At 60.4% G+C, this 16,064-nt stretch overlaps 1 protein-coding gene across 2 annotated transcripts in view; it reads left to right on the top strand.

The window, feature by feature from the left end:
* The first annotated feature begins 217 nt into the window (after positions 1–217).
* The window catches only part of SLC24A4 (solute carrier family 24 member 4), a 130,131-nt gene continuing 114,284 nt past the window's right edge, over positions 218–16,064 (top strand). For both annotated transcript variants that reach the window (XM_055130630.1, XM_055130629.1), the window contains exons 1-2: positions 218–478; positions 2,560–2,670. In XM_055130630.1, the coding sequence (XP_054986605.1) occupies positions 349–478; positions 2,560–2,670 (241 nt within the window). In that variant the 5' untranslated portion in view covers positions 218–348. The remainder of the gene's footprint in view (positions 479–2,559; positions 2,671–16,064) is intronic.

Here is a 16,064-nt window from a genome sequence, read left to right as displayed (position 1 = left end):
GTCCAGCCGGCCTCTCCAGCCGCCGCCAAACTTGGAGCGGGGAAGGATGCTCGGCGTGGGAGCCGCGGTGCAGGGCGCCGGGGCGCGCTGAGTGGCCCCCGTGCGGGCCGGGCACGGCGGGCAGGTAGCGGCGGCAGCGCCGGGACTGCGCCAGCCCCGAGAGCAGCCCGCGCCCCCGTGCCGGCGCCCCCGCCCCCGCCGCCGCCTCGCCACCGAGCCATGGAGCGCGGAGCGCGCACGCCGCGCGCGGGACTCTGAGCCCCGGCCGCGCCGCGCGCCCGCACCCCGCATCCCGGAGCCCCGCGCCGCCCAGCCCCGCGCCCGCCGCTCCAGCCCCGGCGCTCCGGGATGGCGCCCCGCGGGCCCCTCCGGCCGCGCAAAGTTCGCAGGAGGCGAGAGATGCTGCCGCAGCAAGTGGGCTTCGTGTGCGCCGTGCTGGCCCTGGCGTGCTGTGCGTCCGGCCTTTGGGGAAGCTTGGGTAGGTGCCGGGGCCAAGGCGCCCCTGGGAGTTGGGGTGGGGAGGGTTGTCGGGGGGCTCGGGCTGGGAAGCCGCCGGACAGCCTGGAGAGGTGTCCTCCCCTTCCCGCCCCGCCAGGCAGGTCCCCGGGGGGTGCGTCCAGCTCCCCTTCCCGCCGAGCAGGTGAAGCCCAGGAGGCCTGATGCCCGCGCGCTGGGCTGCGGCGCGCGCTCCCCGGAGCAGCGCGGGGGGGCCCCCGGGAGGCTCAGGACGCGGCTGCGGGTCTGTTACTAAGGCGAGAGCCGGCACGCCGGCCCCGCGGTGCCAGAGTTCTGTCCCCGGAGTGCGCTGGGAGTGGGCAGTGGCGGGCCCCGGGTCCGAGTGCGGATTCTTGTGGAGCAGGGAGGGCCCCCTTTGCTCTTTGGCGGAGCCCAGACGCGTGTGCTCCGCGTGCCTGGAAAACCCAGCCTTCAGGCGCCGGGAGCTGCTTCCCAGCCCTTCCCCTGCAGCCCCTGCTCCAGGACGCACGGGGGTCCCTAGGGGGGTGTCCTGACGTCCCTCTGGAAACGCGGGGCTGCTAGGGGCTGTCTGTGTCCACGGGGAAGGTCGCCCTATATGTCAGCGTCGCTTCCCTCCACTCTTGTTGATGCCCGCAGGGGCAGAGGGCTGGGGTCAGGAGCCTTCTTGCCCACACTGCATCCATGTTTGGGACAGCTTAGCATCTGTCCGTTGGAACGGAGAGAAGAAACTTGAGGGGGGAGGCTAAGATATGTTGGGTGGGGACGGCGCTCTGAGCCCTTGTGGAGTCTTCAGAAAACATTGAGCTGACTTTCCACTTTGAGTCTATGCTCTGGCCCGGTCACTCTGGTTTTTGATATTTAGTGAAGAGCCTGCAGACAGTATAGCGGCGCAATGCACGGGACCTCCACAGCCACCGGGAAGGGAGAATTTAGAGAGGTTTGAGTGTCGGGTGCAAGTCAGACGGAATTTGAGGAAACTTCAAAAGCAGGCCGTTCAGGGTCCCCCCGTTGTGATCTGAGACCATAGAGGTTAAAAGGGGCCCTTTCAACGGGAACCCAGGAAGGTTATTTGGATACGTTAATATCAGGTGCTTTGCCACTGGGCAGGCGGGTGTGTCTCCCTTTTACCACCACCACACACACACACACTTCAATTACACACCAGAAACAACAAAATGCCTAGGGGCTCTTGGGTGTCAGCGTTTTGGAAGAGATATTATTACCTGAGCTGGGGCATGTGTGTCTCGAGAGGTAAATGAATACTTTAAAGGTGTCCAGGTGAGAATCAGTTTTATTTGCCGGAGCAGGAAGTGCCTTGAAGGGGCTTCGCTTTTGATCTCAGACCCCCCCCACCCCAACCACCTCCCTTCTGACTCAGTCTGTCCTCGGACCCCCAGCACCGGGCATCGCCTGGTGCCTTGTTAGCGTCGATTCTGCGTCCTAGTTCAGACCTGACTCCAAGGCGGCATGATTCGGTTGGTTTGTTTTTGCCTCACACCCAGCGATGCTCGGAGCTTGCTCCTGACTCTGTGCTTAGGGATACTCTCTGGCATACTTGGGGGACCAGATGGGGTGCTAGGGAGTGAACCTCGGTTGGTCGTGTGCAAAGCAAGTACCCTACCTACTTGCTCTGGTCCCCCAACGCTTCATTTTCACAAGATCCTCCGGTGATCCTGAGCATCGTTCAGGTCCAGCAGCCCTGGGGCCAGATCCTGTCCACCTTTCCCGCCTGCAGGCAAGCAGGCTTCCTCTCCATAGTTCCTTCCTGCCTGGGTGAGAACCTGACCACTGGGGGACGGACACCCTCTGCTGACCCCCCAGAGGCGGTGGAGGTCAGATCGCCAAAATGCTCAGACAGAGCCAGGTGGTGCTGGAAACCCTTGGGTCTAATTTTACTGTCGGGAACAGGTGCCCCGGCACAGCCAATCATGGCCTCGGTCCCCCCCCCCCTCCACCAAGGGGTCACCGACCCAAAGCTAGGTGCTACTAGATCCAGATGCAGACACGGAAGGTCACGGGAGGGGAAGGGGAGGCAGGCCCTAGCCCGACCTCATGGCACCTGTGACTTATTTTCCAACCCAGGCCACAAGACAGCCTCTGCCAGCCAGCACGCTCTGCCGGACACGTGGCGAAACCGAAAATTAATGGCGTCGGTGAATGAGACGGAGCCAGCCAAGAACTGCACAGACCCTGGTAAGAACGAGACTCTCCACCCCCTCTGCTTGCCCCCAGCCCCCAGCGCCCGGCCTGGGGTCGGCCCTCGTGGGTGGTCACAGCTGGAGCATGAGGTGCGGCTGAAGGGCCCGGGGGTGCCCGGGAGGCCTTGGCTCGGGCTCTCTCGCTGCGGCCGTGGGAAAGGTCATTGCGCAGGAGCGTTTATTCGGCCATTTCATTGTTCGGGTCTCACCTGGCTCCTCACTGCCAAGTGCGGCTCGCTGCTCCCTCCCGGGTTTGACTTGGAGGGCGGATGTCTTTGTCTCCGTGCCCTTTGGTTCTTTGTTCTCGTTCTCCGAGCTCTGGAGCCAGCAGTCCCCACAGCGTGGGTCGAGGGCGCCCGCCGTGTCGGGGTCCCGGCTCCCCCCGCGGCTGCGGCCGGGCCCCTGTCTCCGTGGGCGTCCTTCTCTGCAGGGGGAATTGTTGCTGGCTCTGGGGGGCACTTTGGTTGTCCTTTGCTGGCTCCTTCTGGGGGACCTGGCGGGAGTGTGGAGTCTCTTGTAGGGGGGACAGACTGGGGTGCGTGTGTGGGTCGGCAGCGGGAGGGTTGGAAGCTGCTTGGGCCCTGCGCACCGTGGGCCGGGCTCGGTGCTGGTCTCCGCGCTGGCTGGCCTTTGGGAGACGGGTGCCAAGTGGGGGGCAGCCAAACCTCAGGGAAGCCCTGGGGGAGCTCTGAGGTTTGGCTGGCACCGCCTAGGCACCGCCTGGCTTTCCACCCCGTGGCTGGCACACGCTGCCGTCTTCTGCCCTTCCTGGTTTCTCGCCTTTGGAGTAAATGGGTAGACTCGGGCACGCTTGCCCTGTATGGGGCCGGGGCACCCGAAATGGAAACCCTCAGCCAAGGAGTGGGACGGGAAGTCGGGAAAGCTCGGGGAACTGCACCGGGCTGTGAGGCTGGCCCTGGCCCCAGGTGGGTGGGATGCAGATGCTCAGGGAACTGCACCAGGCTGTGAGGTTGGTCCTGGCCCCCAGGTGGGCGGGATGCAGATGCTCAGGGAACTGCACCAGGCTGTGAGGCTGGCCCTGGCCCCCAGGTGGGCGGGATGCAGATGCTCAGGGAACTGCACCAGGCTGTGAGGTTGACCCTGGCCCCCAGGTGGGCGGGATGCAGATGCTCAGGGAACTGCACCAGGCTGTGAGGCTGGCCCTGGCCCCAGGTAGGCAGGATGCAGATGCTCAGGGAACTGCACTGGGCTGTGAGGTTGGTCCTGGCCCCAGGTGGGCGGGATGCAGATGCTCAGGGAACTGCACCAGGCTGTGAGGCTGGCCCTGGCCCCAGGTAGGCAGGATGCAGATGCTCAGGGAACTGCACTGGGCTGTGAGGTTGGTCCTGGCCCCAGGTGGGCGGGATGCAGATGCTCAGGGAACTGCACCAGGCTGTGAGGTTGGTCCTGGCCCTCAGGTGGGTGGGATGCAGATGCTCAGGGAACTGTTCTGGACTTTGAGGCTGGCCCTGGCCCCCAGGTGGGCAGGATGCAGATGCTCAGGGAACTGCACCGGGCTGTGAGGCTGGCCCCGGCCCCCAGGTGGGCGGGATGCAGATGCTCAGGGAACTGTACCAGGCTGTCAGGCTGGCCTGGCCCCAGGTGGGCGGGATGCAGATGCTCAGGGAACTGCACCAGGCTGTGAGGTTGGTCCTGGCCCTCAGGTGGGTGGGATGCAGATGCTCAGGGAACTGTTCTGGACTTTGAGGCTGGCCCTGGCCCCCAGGTGGGCAGGATGCAGATGCTCAGGGAACTGCACCGGGCTGTGAGGCTGCCTGGCCCCAGGTGGGCAGGATGCAGATGCTCAGGGAACTGTACCAGGCTGTCAGGCTGGCCCTGGCCCCAGGTGGGCAGGATACAGATGCTCAGTGTGTTCTGTTTGTGGAGGGCCTGCAGCTCCCCTGAGTCTGTCCTCTGGGCCACCACATCCCTCCCTTTTGGAGAAGGGCGTTTGGGTCCTGGAGAAGCAGCTGAGCCCCTGACCATGGACCATTCATCCCCGAGCGAGTCCATCTAACCTGGCGGGGTGGGCGGGGGGGGGGACGCTGGTGGGACTGAGGCCCCCTCAAGCAGAAGTTGGGGTGATGCATGTGCTGAGTGGCATGGGAACCTGTGTGAAGGCTCCGTGGATGGGGGAACCCCAGAGTTTGCTTAGCCTGCTCGGGGAGCAGGGCCCTGTGGCCAGGGAGGAAAGCGAGACGGTCATTTCTAGCTGGACGGCGGCCTCACCTCCCACCTGCTCCCGGTGTGCTCCTCTCCCTAACACGTCCCCTCTCGCCGGACACACCGGCGGACAGAGCACCCCACCTCAGTGTTCCTGGGGCCCCTGTGGCTGCCGGTTACTCAGTGTCTGCTGGGACCTGGCTCCAGCCAGGCTGCGGTCGGACGGTCTGGGCCCGGCCCAGCTTACGGAGCAGGACGTGGCGGGAAACAGGGGTAATTAGCAGCGATTGGCACCTGCACCGTGCTGGCTTTGTGCCGGCCGTTCCCACACCGGGGCACTCACGTTCGGTCAGTGTGGGTGGGGTGCCACTTCCGTCCCTCGCGTGGAATGTTCCAGAGTGGAGTCCTTGGGGAGGTCTGCGTAAAGGAGCCAGAAGACGCGCTCAGGAGCCTGGTGGCGTCTGCAGATCCCCCAGCCGCCCGCCGCGTCCCTGAGCACCGGCTGCAGACACCCGCCCCCCGCCCGCCCCGCGTGCTGCCCTCCAGGCCTGGCCCCTGAGCCGCTTCCTGCTCTGCCATGCAGGCGCCGGCTCGCTGAGCTGGGTGTCATCTCCAGCCGAGTGGCCTGGATGTGGCCCCCGAGACCCCCAGTGCCTCCAGGGTCCGTGCGGTGTCATCTTCTTCTTGGGGCCGAGAGGCTCAGGCAGCAGCTGTCCCGGCAGGAAAAATCTCCCAGGGGCGTGAGGAACTGGGAAATTGTTGGCTCGGTCCCTGGGGTGCCATCGTGGATGAAGAGGGGTGTGACTCGGTTTCCCTCTGTCTGGAGACTCCGGCTTCATGTCCACTCAGACCCCCAGAGGCAGGCCTGCGGCTGGGCCCCGGGCTCAATGGCTGGGGACACATGCCTTGTGCTGGCAGGACCCTCCAGTGCTGTTTGGGACCTTGCCCTTTGGGGTCTCCTGAGACTCGGCGTGCAGAACGGACACTTGGTTCCATCGTTATATAAACCCTTCAGTCATAGCTCCTGAGGCCCCCACCCCACCCCGCCCCTCCATGTCCCCCTGTAGTGGGTTTTTCTTTTTTTCTTTTTGGGTCACACCCGGTGATGCTCAGGGGTCCCTTCTGGCTCTGTACTCAGGAATCACTCCTGGCAGTTCTTGGGGGACCCTATGGGATGCCGGGGATTGAACCCGGGTCAGCCATGTGCAAGGCAAACGCCCTCCCCGCTGTGCTATCGCTCTGGCCCCTGCCCCCCCCACCCCCATAGTGGTCTTACGACAAATCTTACTGTGCAAACTGCTTTGCCGGCCTCTCCATGCCCAGAAGAAAGATTCTGAACAGCAGGGCCCTGGGGACTGGGGTGGGGAGCCCAGATACCCGTTTATTTAGGAACCACCCCGGGCCAGGCCTGGTTGCGGGCAGAGCCGACAGACGCTCCCCCCTCCCCACCTGCCCCCCCGAGTCCCGGCCCCGTGCCTCCACGTGGCTGAGCCCCGCCTGAAGCTTGTTAGGAATGTGTGGCCTCAGCACCCCCAGCCATCCCCGGTCACCAGACTCACACCCTCACGAGGTCCCCGACACTCCAGGCGTGCCCTGGGCCCAGCAGCGGGGCCCGGGAGACTCACTCCCTGCCTGGCACTGGACTGAAAAGGACTGAAAAGCCGGGAGACTCATGTCACGTCACCGAGATTTTCCTGAAAACCAGTTTGGTTCCTCTCTTGAAGTGTAGGGAAGCCCCTGGGGGGCGGCAGGGGAGGCGGCTGCTTCTGACTCAGACGTCTGATGGGAAAGTCGGCTGCTTCTCCTCCCCCCCCAGCCGCCCTCTTGACCTTGGAGGTTCAATGCATGCTTGGTTCAGAGTGAGCCCTCCAAAAAGGGAAGTGGGTCTGTCCACGCACCGAGCATGAGACAGGAGTGTGTGGTGGGGACTGGGGTAGGGGGGAGGGGTCTCCTGGGAACCGCTCAGCGCTGCCTGCCACACCGGCTTCCCCGGGCAAGTGGCACAGACGGCAGAGACGCAGTCCTGCATTCCTGTCCCGGCCCAGGCTCGGGCCGCCAGCCCCGTTCCTGCCTCGGCCTTCTGCCTCTGCCTCTGCCTCTCGAGCAGCGATGAGCCGGGGGCGTTGCTCTCTCTCTTCCTCCTCTCCGTGGGTCTTGCTGCTGCTGGCACCCTCTCGACCTCGTCGGGACCCGGGAGCCACCGGGAGGCTCCCCTTTCAAATGCCATCACACCCACCCCAGGATGGTTGGGGGGCGCTCGATCACAGTCCACATTAGGAACCAGCAAGTTCCTGATGTGGACTGTTCATCCTTGCTTCCTTTTAAAACCAGGCAGTAGCTTTGCCTTCTGTAAAATGGGGTGATGACTCTGTCTAGCTGGTACAGCTGTTCAATGAGTTAGTCTGGACTTCTCAGGGGTGCAGCGGGAGAGAGCTGGGGGCGGGGGGAGGGGGGTGGCCGACGCTCCTGGCTGACCTGCTGAGCGGGGATATCCCTGCAGGCCCCTTCCTTCGGCCCCTCCTGCAGGCCTTCTGGGGCCCTCTGGCCTGAGGTGGTCTGCCCATGCCTCCTGTCTTGGAGCTCGTGGTTGGCACCAGTCCTGGCCAAGTTATATTGGGGGTCTCTGCCAGGCAGACTAGCAAAAGTGAAATCCTGGGGCTGGAGCGATAGCACAGCAGGGAGGGCGTTTGCCTTGCAAGCGGCCAACCCGGGTTTGATTCCCAGTATCCCATATGGTCCCCTGAGCACCGCCAGGAGTAATTAATTCCTGAGTGCAGAGCTAGGAGTAGCCCCTGTGCATCGCCAAGTGTGACCCAAACAAAAAAAAAATCTAAATCCTTGGTTTCTTGTTTAGTTGGGGGCCACCCCCAGCAGTGCTCAAGGATTACTCCTGTCTCAGTGCTCGAGGATCACTCCTGTTGGGCTTCAGGGGCCCATCTGCAGTGCTGGGGATCAAACCCCCGGTTGGTTGTGTGCAAGGCCAAATGCCTTAGCCCCTGTACTATCTCTCCAGTCCCAGCTTTGCTGGTTTTTCTTTAGATGTGTTTGTTTATTTGTTTTGGTATGGAGGGACACTCCTGGTGGAACTCAGGGGTGTGTGAGGTGCTGGGGCTGGAACCCGGGGCTCTCACATGCGAAGCATGTGCTCCAGCCCTTGGCGCTATCCATCCTTGCTTCCTTTTAAAACCAGGCAGTAGCTTTGCCTTCTGTAAAATGGGGTGATGATTCCGTCTAGCTGGTACAGCTGTTTGATGAGTTAGTCCCTCCAGAACAGTCCCCATGCACCTGCATTGGCTGTGACTTCCTGTTCAGACCTCAGCTTCTATTTCCACTATTTTCTCCTGCTCACCCCACAGTCGGTATGATGCCTGTGGATAGTAGGTCCTGGAAAAACTACTCATCCACTGAGTTTTATGAGGCTAAGAAGAAAATATCTTGCCAAACATCACTTCTTTCTCTTCTAGAAACATTTCTTGTTTTGGCATATATAACCATATATATATATACACAGACACAGACACACACACACACACACACATGGATGCTTATATTTATAATCTCTTGAAGATTCAGGATACTGGAGGCAGCCTATCTTTAAATAGGAGAGAAATTATTTGTCTCTGGACAGTAATGAGGCATTGTTTACATCTTGAGGTTTTAGCTGGGGTGGGCAAGCACCCCGCCACTGTCCCCTGTACTTGAGATTGAACCAGTGACCCAGCCCCCACTGTTTTTTGTGTGTGTGTGGCGGGGGGATGTCTCAGCATCCCAGGCCCTTCTGTCTCCAAAGAGGAGGGGAGAGGAGCGGAAGCAAGTGGCCCCTATTGAATTGGAAGGATTTTTGCTAAGTCGCGTTTTTGGTTTCTGGCTTTTCAAATGCTGGTGACTGTCCCAGCCAGCCCAGATGAGCAGGTGGGCCTTCAGTTGGGTGGGAATCTGAATTCTCTCTTCCAGCTGGACACTGTCCACCTCGAGGAAGGGGCTGGACTGGAGAAGGGTCTCTTGCTGGCTCCTAGGTGGTCATCATCTAGCTGTGTCCCTGCCTGGTGAGAGCAAGTTCCCTGAGCCCCTCTGACAAGGCTGCGAATCTCTCGAGCACTTAACCCTCTTTCTGCCCCCTTCCAGATATCCTGCCTGATAGGCGCTTTTAAAAATTATGTTGGAAGGGCGTTCTAGGGGCTTCCTCCTGGCTCTGACCGCAGGGGTCATTCCCGGCAGGCTCAGGGTCCATATAGGGCCAGGGGATCAGACCCGCCATGAAGGCCCAGCCCGAGCCATTGACTCTCCAGCCCCAACGGGTTTTGTTTATCTTGGGTCACACCCCGTGATGCTCAGGGCTTACTCCTGGCCCTGCACTCAGGAATTACTCCTGGTGGTCTTGGGGGACTGTATGAGGTGCCCGGGATCGAACCTGGGTTGGCCACGTGCAAGGCAAGCGCCTTACCTGCTGTACCATTGTGCCAACTGCACAGAAACTGTTAAACTGTTTAATGCATTTCCCTTTATGTGCTTTGCAGGCAAACTATGTTTTTTTTTCCTCAAGAAATATCCCCTCCCTCCCTCCCTCCCTCCTCCTCTTCCTCCTCCTCCTCTTCTTCTTTCTTCTTCTTCTTCTTTCTTCTTCTTCTTCTTCTTCTTCTTCTTCTTCTTCTTCTTCTTCTTCTTCTTCTTCTTCTTCTTCTTCTTCTTCTTCTTCTTCTTCTTCTTCCTCTTCTTCCCTTTTTATAAAGGTAGGAGCACTGTTATTTATTCAGCCATCGATTAAGCTGATTGACTTGGGCATGAACTCCACATTACACTTTTTAAAAAACTTTTTAATTTTATAAGTTAGTTCACAATGTTTGACTGTAGTCAATATTCAAACACCAATCCCACCACCATTACACCTTCCCACCACCAAATTCAGGATGTTTCCATCCCAAACCCCAATCCCTGTCCCAAAACACAACAGAAATAATCTATTTCGTATTGTCTGTTATGAAGAACTGCTGAACATGCTTACAAAAAAAGTGTTCACATACCCTCCCTCCCTTTCTGTGTAAGAAGGACTTGTCCTAAAGATTCGAACTCAGGTTTTGTAAACTGGCCGTGGTGAGCCCATGTAGGGTCACCGGGCTGAGTGTGGGAATCAGAGAACACTAGGCAGTAGAAACAATTTCTGAATGCACAGTGACCAGAAATGAACCCAGAGTCAAAAGTGTCCTGAATCGGAGGAGTTTCTGGCAGAGCCGGCCTCGCTGGGTGCATGTATCAGGTGGAGAGGGATCTCAGGAAAAAGCTGGAGGGGGCTAGAGAGAACACTGGGGTGAAAGTGTTTGCCTGGCACAGAGCTGATCTGGATTCGATGCCCAGTCCTGCAAAGGGTCCCCCGAGCACCACCAGGAGTGATCCCTGAGCACCACCAGGTGAACTCTCTCCTTGCCCAAAATCACAGAAGTCCTGGTTCCCAGCACGGTTAGTGTTTTCGAGTAATTAAGTATTTTTAAACAAAGTTTGAAAGAGTTAGGACCGAAACACGTTGGTGTTGGAAACCTAATTCTAACCATGCTGTCATGACTGGAGCGATAGCACAGCGGGTAGGGCGTTTGCCTTGCAGTGGCCAACCCAGGTTTGATTCCTCCATCCCTCTCGGAGAGCCGGCAAGCTACCGAGAGTATCCCACCCACACGGCAGAGCCTGGCAAGCTGCCCGTGGCATATTCGATATGCCAAAAAAACAATAACAACAAGTCTCACAATGGATTTGTTACTAGTGCCTGCTCGAGTAAATCGATGAACAATGGGTCGACAGTGACAGTGCTACGGTGCTGTCATAAAGAGTGTAAACAGGGGGCTGGAGTGATAGCACAGCGGGTAGGGCGTTTGCCTTGCACGCGGCTGACTCAGGTTCAATTCCGGCATCCCATATGGTCCCCTGAGCACTGCCAGGAGTAATTCTTGAGTGCAAAAGCCAGGAATAATCCCTGTGCATCGCCAGGTGTGACCCAAAAAGAAAAAAAAAAAAGAGTGTCAACATCCCTTTCCGTGTACTGGGAAACTCCAACACTCACTTGATGGGGTGTCTCTGAATATTGGCTTGGTGGCGGGGGTCTGGGTTGGTGCCCGCGGTATCCCCAAGCTGTGCCTGCCCTTTGGCAGTTGGTGTGCCCACAGGTGAATTTAAGTCCAGCAAGTGCCCTTAGAAGGACAGCTGGGAGCAGGGGGTGGGGCGGAGGGGATTTGAGAGAGCGGGAAGGATGGGGGCTCCTAGCGCTTGGAGCCGGGGAGTGGGGGGCAGATGCGGGGGAGGGGTCCTTTGGCGTGCATCCCAACTGCCCCACCCTTACATGCTATTCTGGATGGGGCATGGGGCCTGGTGATGTGAGGACCCCAGTGAGGAGGGGTGCCCACCCATGGGGGCTGGCAGGGAGACAGGCCTAGCTCCCCGCGGAGGGCCAGTGGGTGTCTTATGCACCCAGGGAGCAGAAAGCAGGACAATGCACCAGGAGGAGGACCTGGTGCCCCCAGGCCATCAGGCCTCATGGGCGCAGAGGTGAGGGGGAGGGGCCACCCAGGCCCCACTCACTGCATGATCTACGCCCCCACGTGCCAAGCCAGCGCTGTCCCTGGGGGCACACACTCTGAGCGTCATACAGCAGGCAGGAGGGCCTGTGGGCACTTGCCTGGGGAGGGACAGGCCCACCTCCAGGATCCAGGTGCTTGGGGAGGGACAGGGCCTCCAGGATCCAGGTGGCGTCTGCCGGGAGGTGTCCCCAGCTGTCTTGGGGTAGCCGAGGCAGAGCCACCAACCTTGGCAAGCCTTGGCAGGAAGGCGCAGCCGGCCTCCTGTCCTGACCCACGCGCCCGCGGTCTGGGCATCCCAGCGGGCTCTGCCAGGACGTCCTCTGGTGTTTGGGACCGCGAGAAGGCGTGATGGTTTCCAGCAGCCACAAGAGACCCTTTGCCCGCCTCGGCCATGGCAGCAGGCCCCGGGAAGGGCAGACGGTGGGCCAAGTCCCACACTGGCCCTCCCCGACCGCCCTGTCACCTGACGCCAGTTTCAGACTGTCTCCAGGCCTTGGCTGTTTGCCCTCATCATACGCCGAGGCCAGCCCTGGTTCCCGCCTGCTGCCTAGATGGGAGGAAATGCCGCGATAGATGGGGAGTGGCGAGCGGGTGGGGGGTTGTCTCTGCATACGGGGCGGGGCGAGGGCTGACCTCAGCCTCACCGTCATCACCAACAACACCCAGCTACCGCGCTGGGGTGAGGAGACGAGTCCGTGGCTCCTTCCTCGTTGCACCGTCTCCTCGATGTGGCAGAGGGAGTCCAGGGGCTTAAGAACTAGTTTAGGGGGCTGGAGCGATAGCACAGTGGGGAGGGTGTTTGCCTTGCGCGCGGCCGACCCAGTTCGATTCCCAGCATCCTATAGGGTCCCCTGAGCACCGCCAGGAGTAATTCCTGAGTGCCTGAGGCCAGGAGTAACCCCTGTGCATCACTGGCTGTGACCCAAAAAGCAAAACAACAACAACAAAAAGAACTAGTTTAGGGCCCAAGCACAGGGCCAGGTGTGTACTGCACCAAGGTTGATGATTCCTGCAGTGTACACCTCCCGCGGACGCGGGGCAGGGGTCACGTGCCTCTGGGCTGGCCTCCCTTTGGAGTGCCCGCGGTTACATCTGACGCGAGTGGTTTCTTTCCTGCCCTGATTCACCCGCCGCCACCCGTGATTGACGGCTAATGCGGCTGCAGTCACCGTGTGGATTCCCTTGGTGTCGCGTGCCCCTGAGCCGTGGTGGATGCGCGATGGCGCATGCCCCGTTAGGGCCGGGGGCGTGGCCGAGCCCCACGGCCCTCGGAATCCCCACCGGGACCCCGCTTCTTAATGGGGGTGGTCTGAACCAGGCGCCCCCCCCCCCAGCCTCGTCCCTCACAATTAATAAACAGGATGGAGAGGGACAATTTCCCAGCCAGCGGCTGTTCCCAAGACACGCGCGATTGGTTCCTGCGGGTCGCGGGCGGCAGACACCTGTTGGACGCGGCTTCTCCTGGGCGCGCTGCTAATAACGCTGTGTTTGCAATCAGAAGTTCTTCCGGCCTGATCCGAAGTGTCGGGGCCATCTGCCAGCAATCCCCGCTCCTTGCGGGGCCATCTGCTTCGCCCCGACTTCCAGATTCCCGGGTCTGGATGCCTCCCCAGCCTCCTGCCGTCCGGAGAGCGCCCACTCGGCTGCGTCTCGCACCCCGAGGAGCAGGAGGGGAGTGCTCCTCCCCAGGTCCAGAACAGCACCCACAAGGCATCCCTGTGTGTCTCGGCGGGAGGGACCAAGCCCCTTGACTCAGGAAAGGGGGTTTTATGGTCGCGCCAGCCTCCCTTACGGAAGAGACCATTGGAACACAGCATTTTATTTTATATTCATGAAGATGCTTTTCATAAAAAAAAAAAAGAAGAAGAAAAATAAATGTGTTGGAAGGTTTTGCTGCTTCTCCCGAGAGTGATGTCTGTGTCCCTTGGGTAGAGAGTACGAAGGTGCCCGGGGCTGAGGTTTTGGGGGCCTGCCCAGGGGTTCAGACAGGATGGGGGGCCCTGTGGCTCCAGTCGGGCCCGGAGCTCCCCGGACAAACCTGGTGCCGTGTGGGTTCAGAGGAATGCGGGCCACAGGTGTCTCCCAGGGCCGCTGCCCGGCTTGAGACCAGGTTCTGAGACTGGAAGGGACCTGGCCTGAGGTCAGCCAGGCCCCCACCCCCGGGAGCGGGGGGTCGGGGGAGCAGAGAGCAGGTTCAGGAACTGGGTTCCTGGCGGGAAGCCCAGCCGGAGGGCGGGAGGAGCAGCGCGGGCACCTGCGGGGCGCGGGAAGGTGCTTCCTGTGAAATCGCAGCATCATCCCCGGCCCGGAGCCGCTCCTAGCAACCTCGGCCGCACCCTCATTGGCCGTCTGTCCGAGGGGAGCGAGAGCACAAACACTCCTAAGATTACCACGCACAATAGTGAGTAATTAGGCTTTGGGGATTTAGCCGAGTCCGTGCTCGGCGCCGGGGCTAGGCCCGAATCAGATTACTTTTTTTTTTTTTTTAAAGCAGAAGGAGGCGTGGTGTGTGGGGAAGAGCACCAGGCTGGTCCCTGGTGACACACTGGTTCACGGTGAGTGGGTGGGCTTAGCGCAGCGGGCAGACACCTGCGACTGCGGGGGCCTGAACTACTGACGGAGCTCAGGGCACTCAGGGACGCCAAGGGGGGTCTGTGCAGTGGTGCTAGTGGGGTCTTTGCAATGATGTTAGTGGGGTCTTTGCAGTGGTGCTAGTGGGGTCTTTGCAGTGGTGCTAGTGGGGTCTTTGCAATGATGCTAGTGGTGTCTTTGCAGTGGTGCTAGTGGGGTCTTTGCAGTGGTGCTAGTGGGGTCTTTGCAATGATGCTAGTGGGGTCTTTGCAGTGGTGCTAGTGGGGTCTTTGCAGTGGTGCTCGGGGGGGTCTGTGCAGTGGTGCTAGTGGGGTCTTTGCAATAGTGCTAGTGGGGTCTTTGCAGTGGTGCTCAGGGGGGTCTGTGCAATGAGACTTTCCTCTCCAGCGCTGAGTGCTTGGAGCGGGCCTTGCCTGGGCCCCTCCTCCTAGGCTCCAGGTCCCTGGCCGGAGCCACCCGTAAGTCCAGTTTGTAGTAAACAGTGACCGGACACCTCAGGCTGCCTCTCAGCGGCCAGTCCCCACAACAGTGGTTACTGCCTCCTCTGTCCCTTCTTGGTGTCGCTGCCCGGGGACGGACCAGCACCCACCAGCCACGCCAAGCAAAGGTTAGGAGCGTGGGCCTGTTCCCCGTCCATCCGCTTCCTGCCGCGCCCCCGGGACTGGTCCTGTTTACCTCCGGGCCTAGGTGACGAGAAGCGTTTGCTCTGGCCGCGACTGAGGTCCCCAGCTCTGTGTGTTTCGGGCCTGCCACAAACACAGTGCTCACATACACACATGGCTGTCTGCAGGCGTGTGCCCCGTGCCAACACGTGTTCACATCCATATGTGCATGCATGTGCATTTCCATGCAGATGTGTTTCTAGGCACAGTATCCATCCATGTGTGCATGCGTGGGTACTTCTGGGCACGTGTGCTTACATGTATGCATGTGTTGTGTTCTTGGGCAAACAAACACCTGTTTCCATGTATATATGTGTGTGTGTGTGTGTGTCTCTGTGCCCATGCGGGTGGGTCTGTGCAGGTTCCCCACATACGTGCAGAGCATGTGGGAGTCCTACAGCTCCGCCCAGAGCTCTGAGCACTCGGTGCTGAGATCTCTCCAGGTGCCCTGGGGATTCTTGCTGCTGCCCCGTCCCTGCCGGAGAACCCGAGCTGTCCCCTGCAGGGTGAGTTTTGGCAGCTGACCTCACGAAGGCTGGAGAGTGGACGTTGTGAACGCGTATCGGTGGCTGGACTGACTGTCCTTGGAGGGACAGAGTTCAAAAGGACTCTTGGGACTCAGGGTGGCTTGCTGTGAGATTTTTGACCAGCATGAACTGTGGATTTGTTTTTTAGATTTTTATTTGGTGGGTCCAGCTGCCGTGATTCACAGTACTGTTAACGATGTTTCCCCATGCACATCTGTCACCACACCCCTCATCAGTGTGCCCGTCTCCCAAGGACCACCCCAGCCTTCAGCCCTCTGCCCCCCGCCCCTCGACTCAGCTGTGTGGGTTGCTTTTCCCTCTGTGCTGCCTCTGGCCCTTTGTGGCCCCTTTGCTGTGTGTCTGTCGGTCCTGCGGACGAGAGGGTCATTCTGTCCCTGCCCCTGGCCTTCCGACGGCCTTCCCTCTGCGTGACATTCTCTGGTTCCCTCCAGGTTCCGGCGAATCCCAGGGGTCTGCTTCGTCTTCGTGCCGCATTGTGTACACTGCACGCAGACCGTCTCGGGGCCCCGAGTCTGTTCTGCTCGGGCCCCTCCTGGGTGGATCCGAACCCGAGGAGTGAGTGCTGGAATCCGGCAACGTGTGGTTCTGGCCCTGCAGTCTGTGACTGAGCCCTCGGGACTTGGGTCTCCTGCCTGAGGGGGAGGCCGGGGGTGGGGGAGGGTGCTGGGGGCCGCCCCTGACCACATCTCAGGCTCCCGAGGCGTCCCGCCCGCTGCCCTCACGGCAAACCTCGCTGTGGAGCTCTGCATGGCCGTGGCCGATGCCCCATCATTCACAGAGCGCCCCTTCCTTGCGGGAGTTACGGGGCTGCAGTAGAGTTTCCTTAAAACCGCAAGTGGGGTTCCAGGGTATCATTGTGCC

Source organism: Sorex araneus, chromosome 3 (genome assembly GCF_027595985.1).
Source record: "Sorex araneus isolate mSorAra2 chromosome 3, mSorAra2.pri, whole genome shotgun sequence".
Classification (NCBI taxonomy): domain Eukaryota; kingdom Metazoa; phylum Chordata; class Mammalia; order Eulipotyphla; family Soricidae; genus Sorex; species Sorex araneus.
The sequence above is the reverse complement of the archived record's forward strand: the minus strand, read 5'-3'. Positions and strand labels throughout refer to the sequence as shown.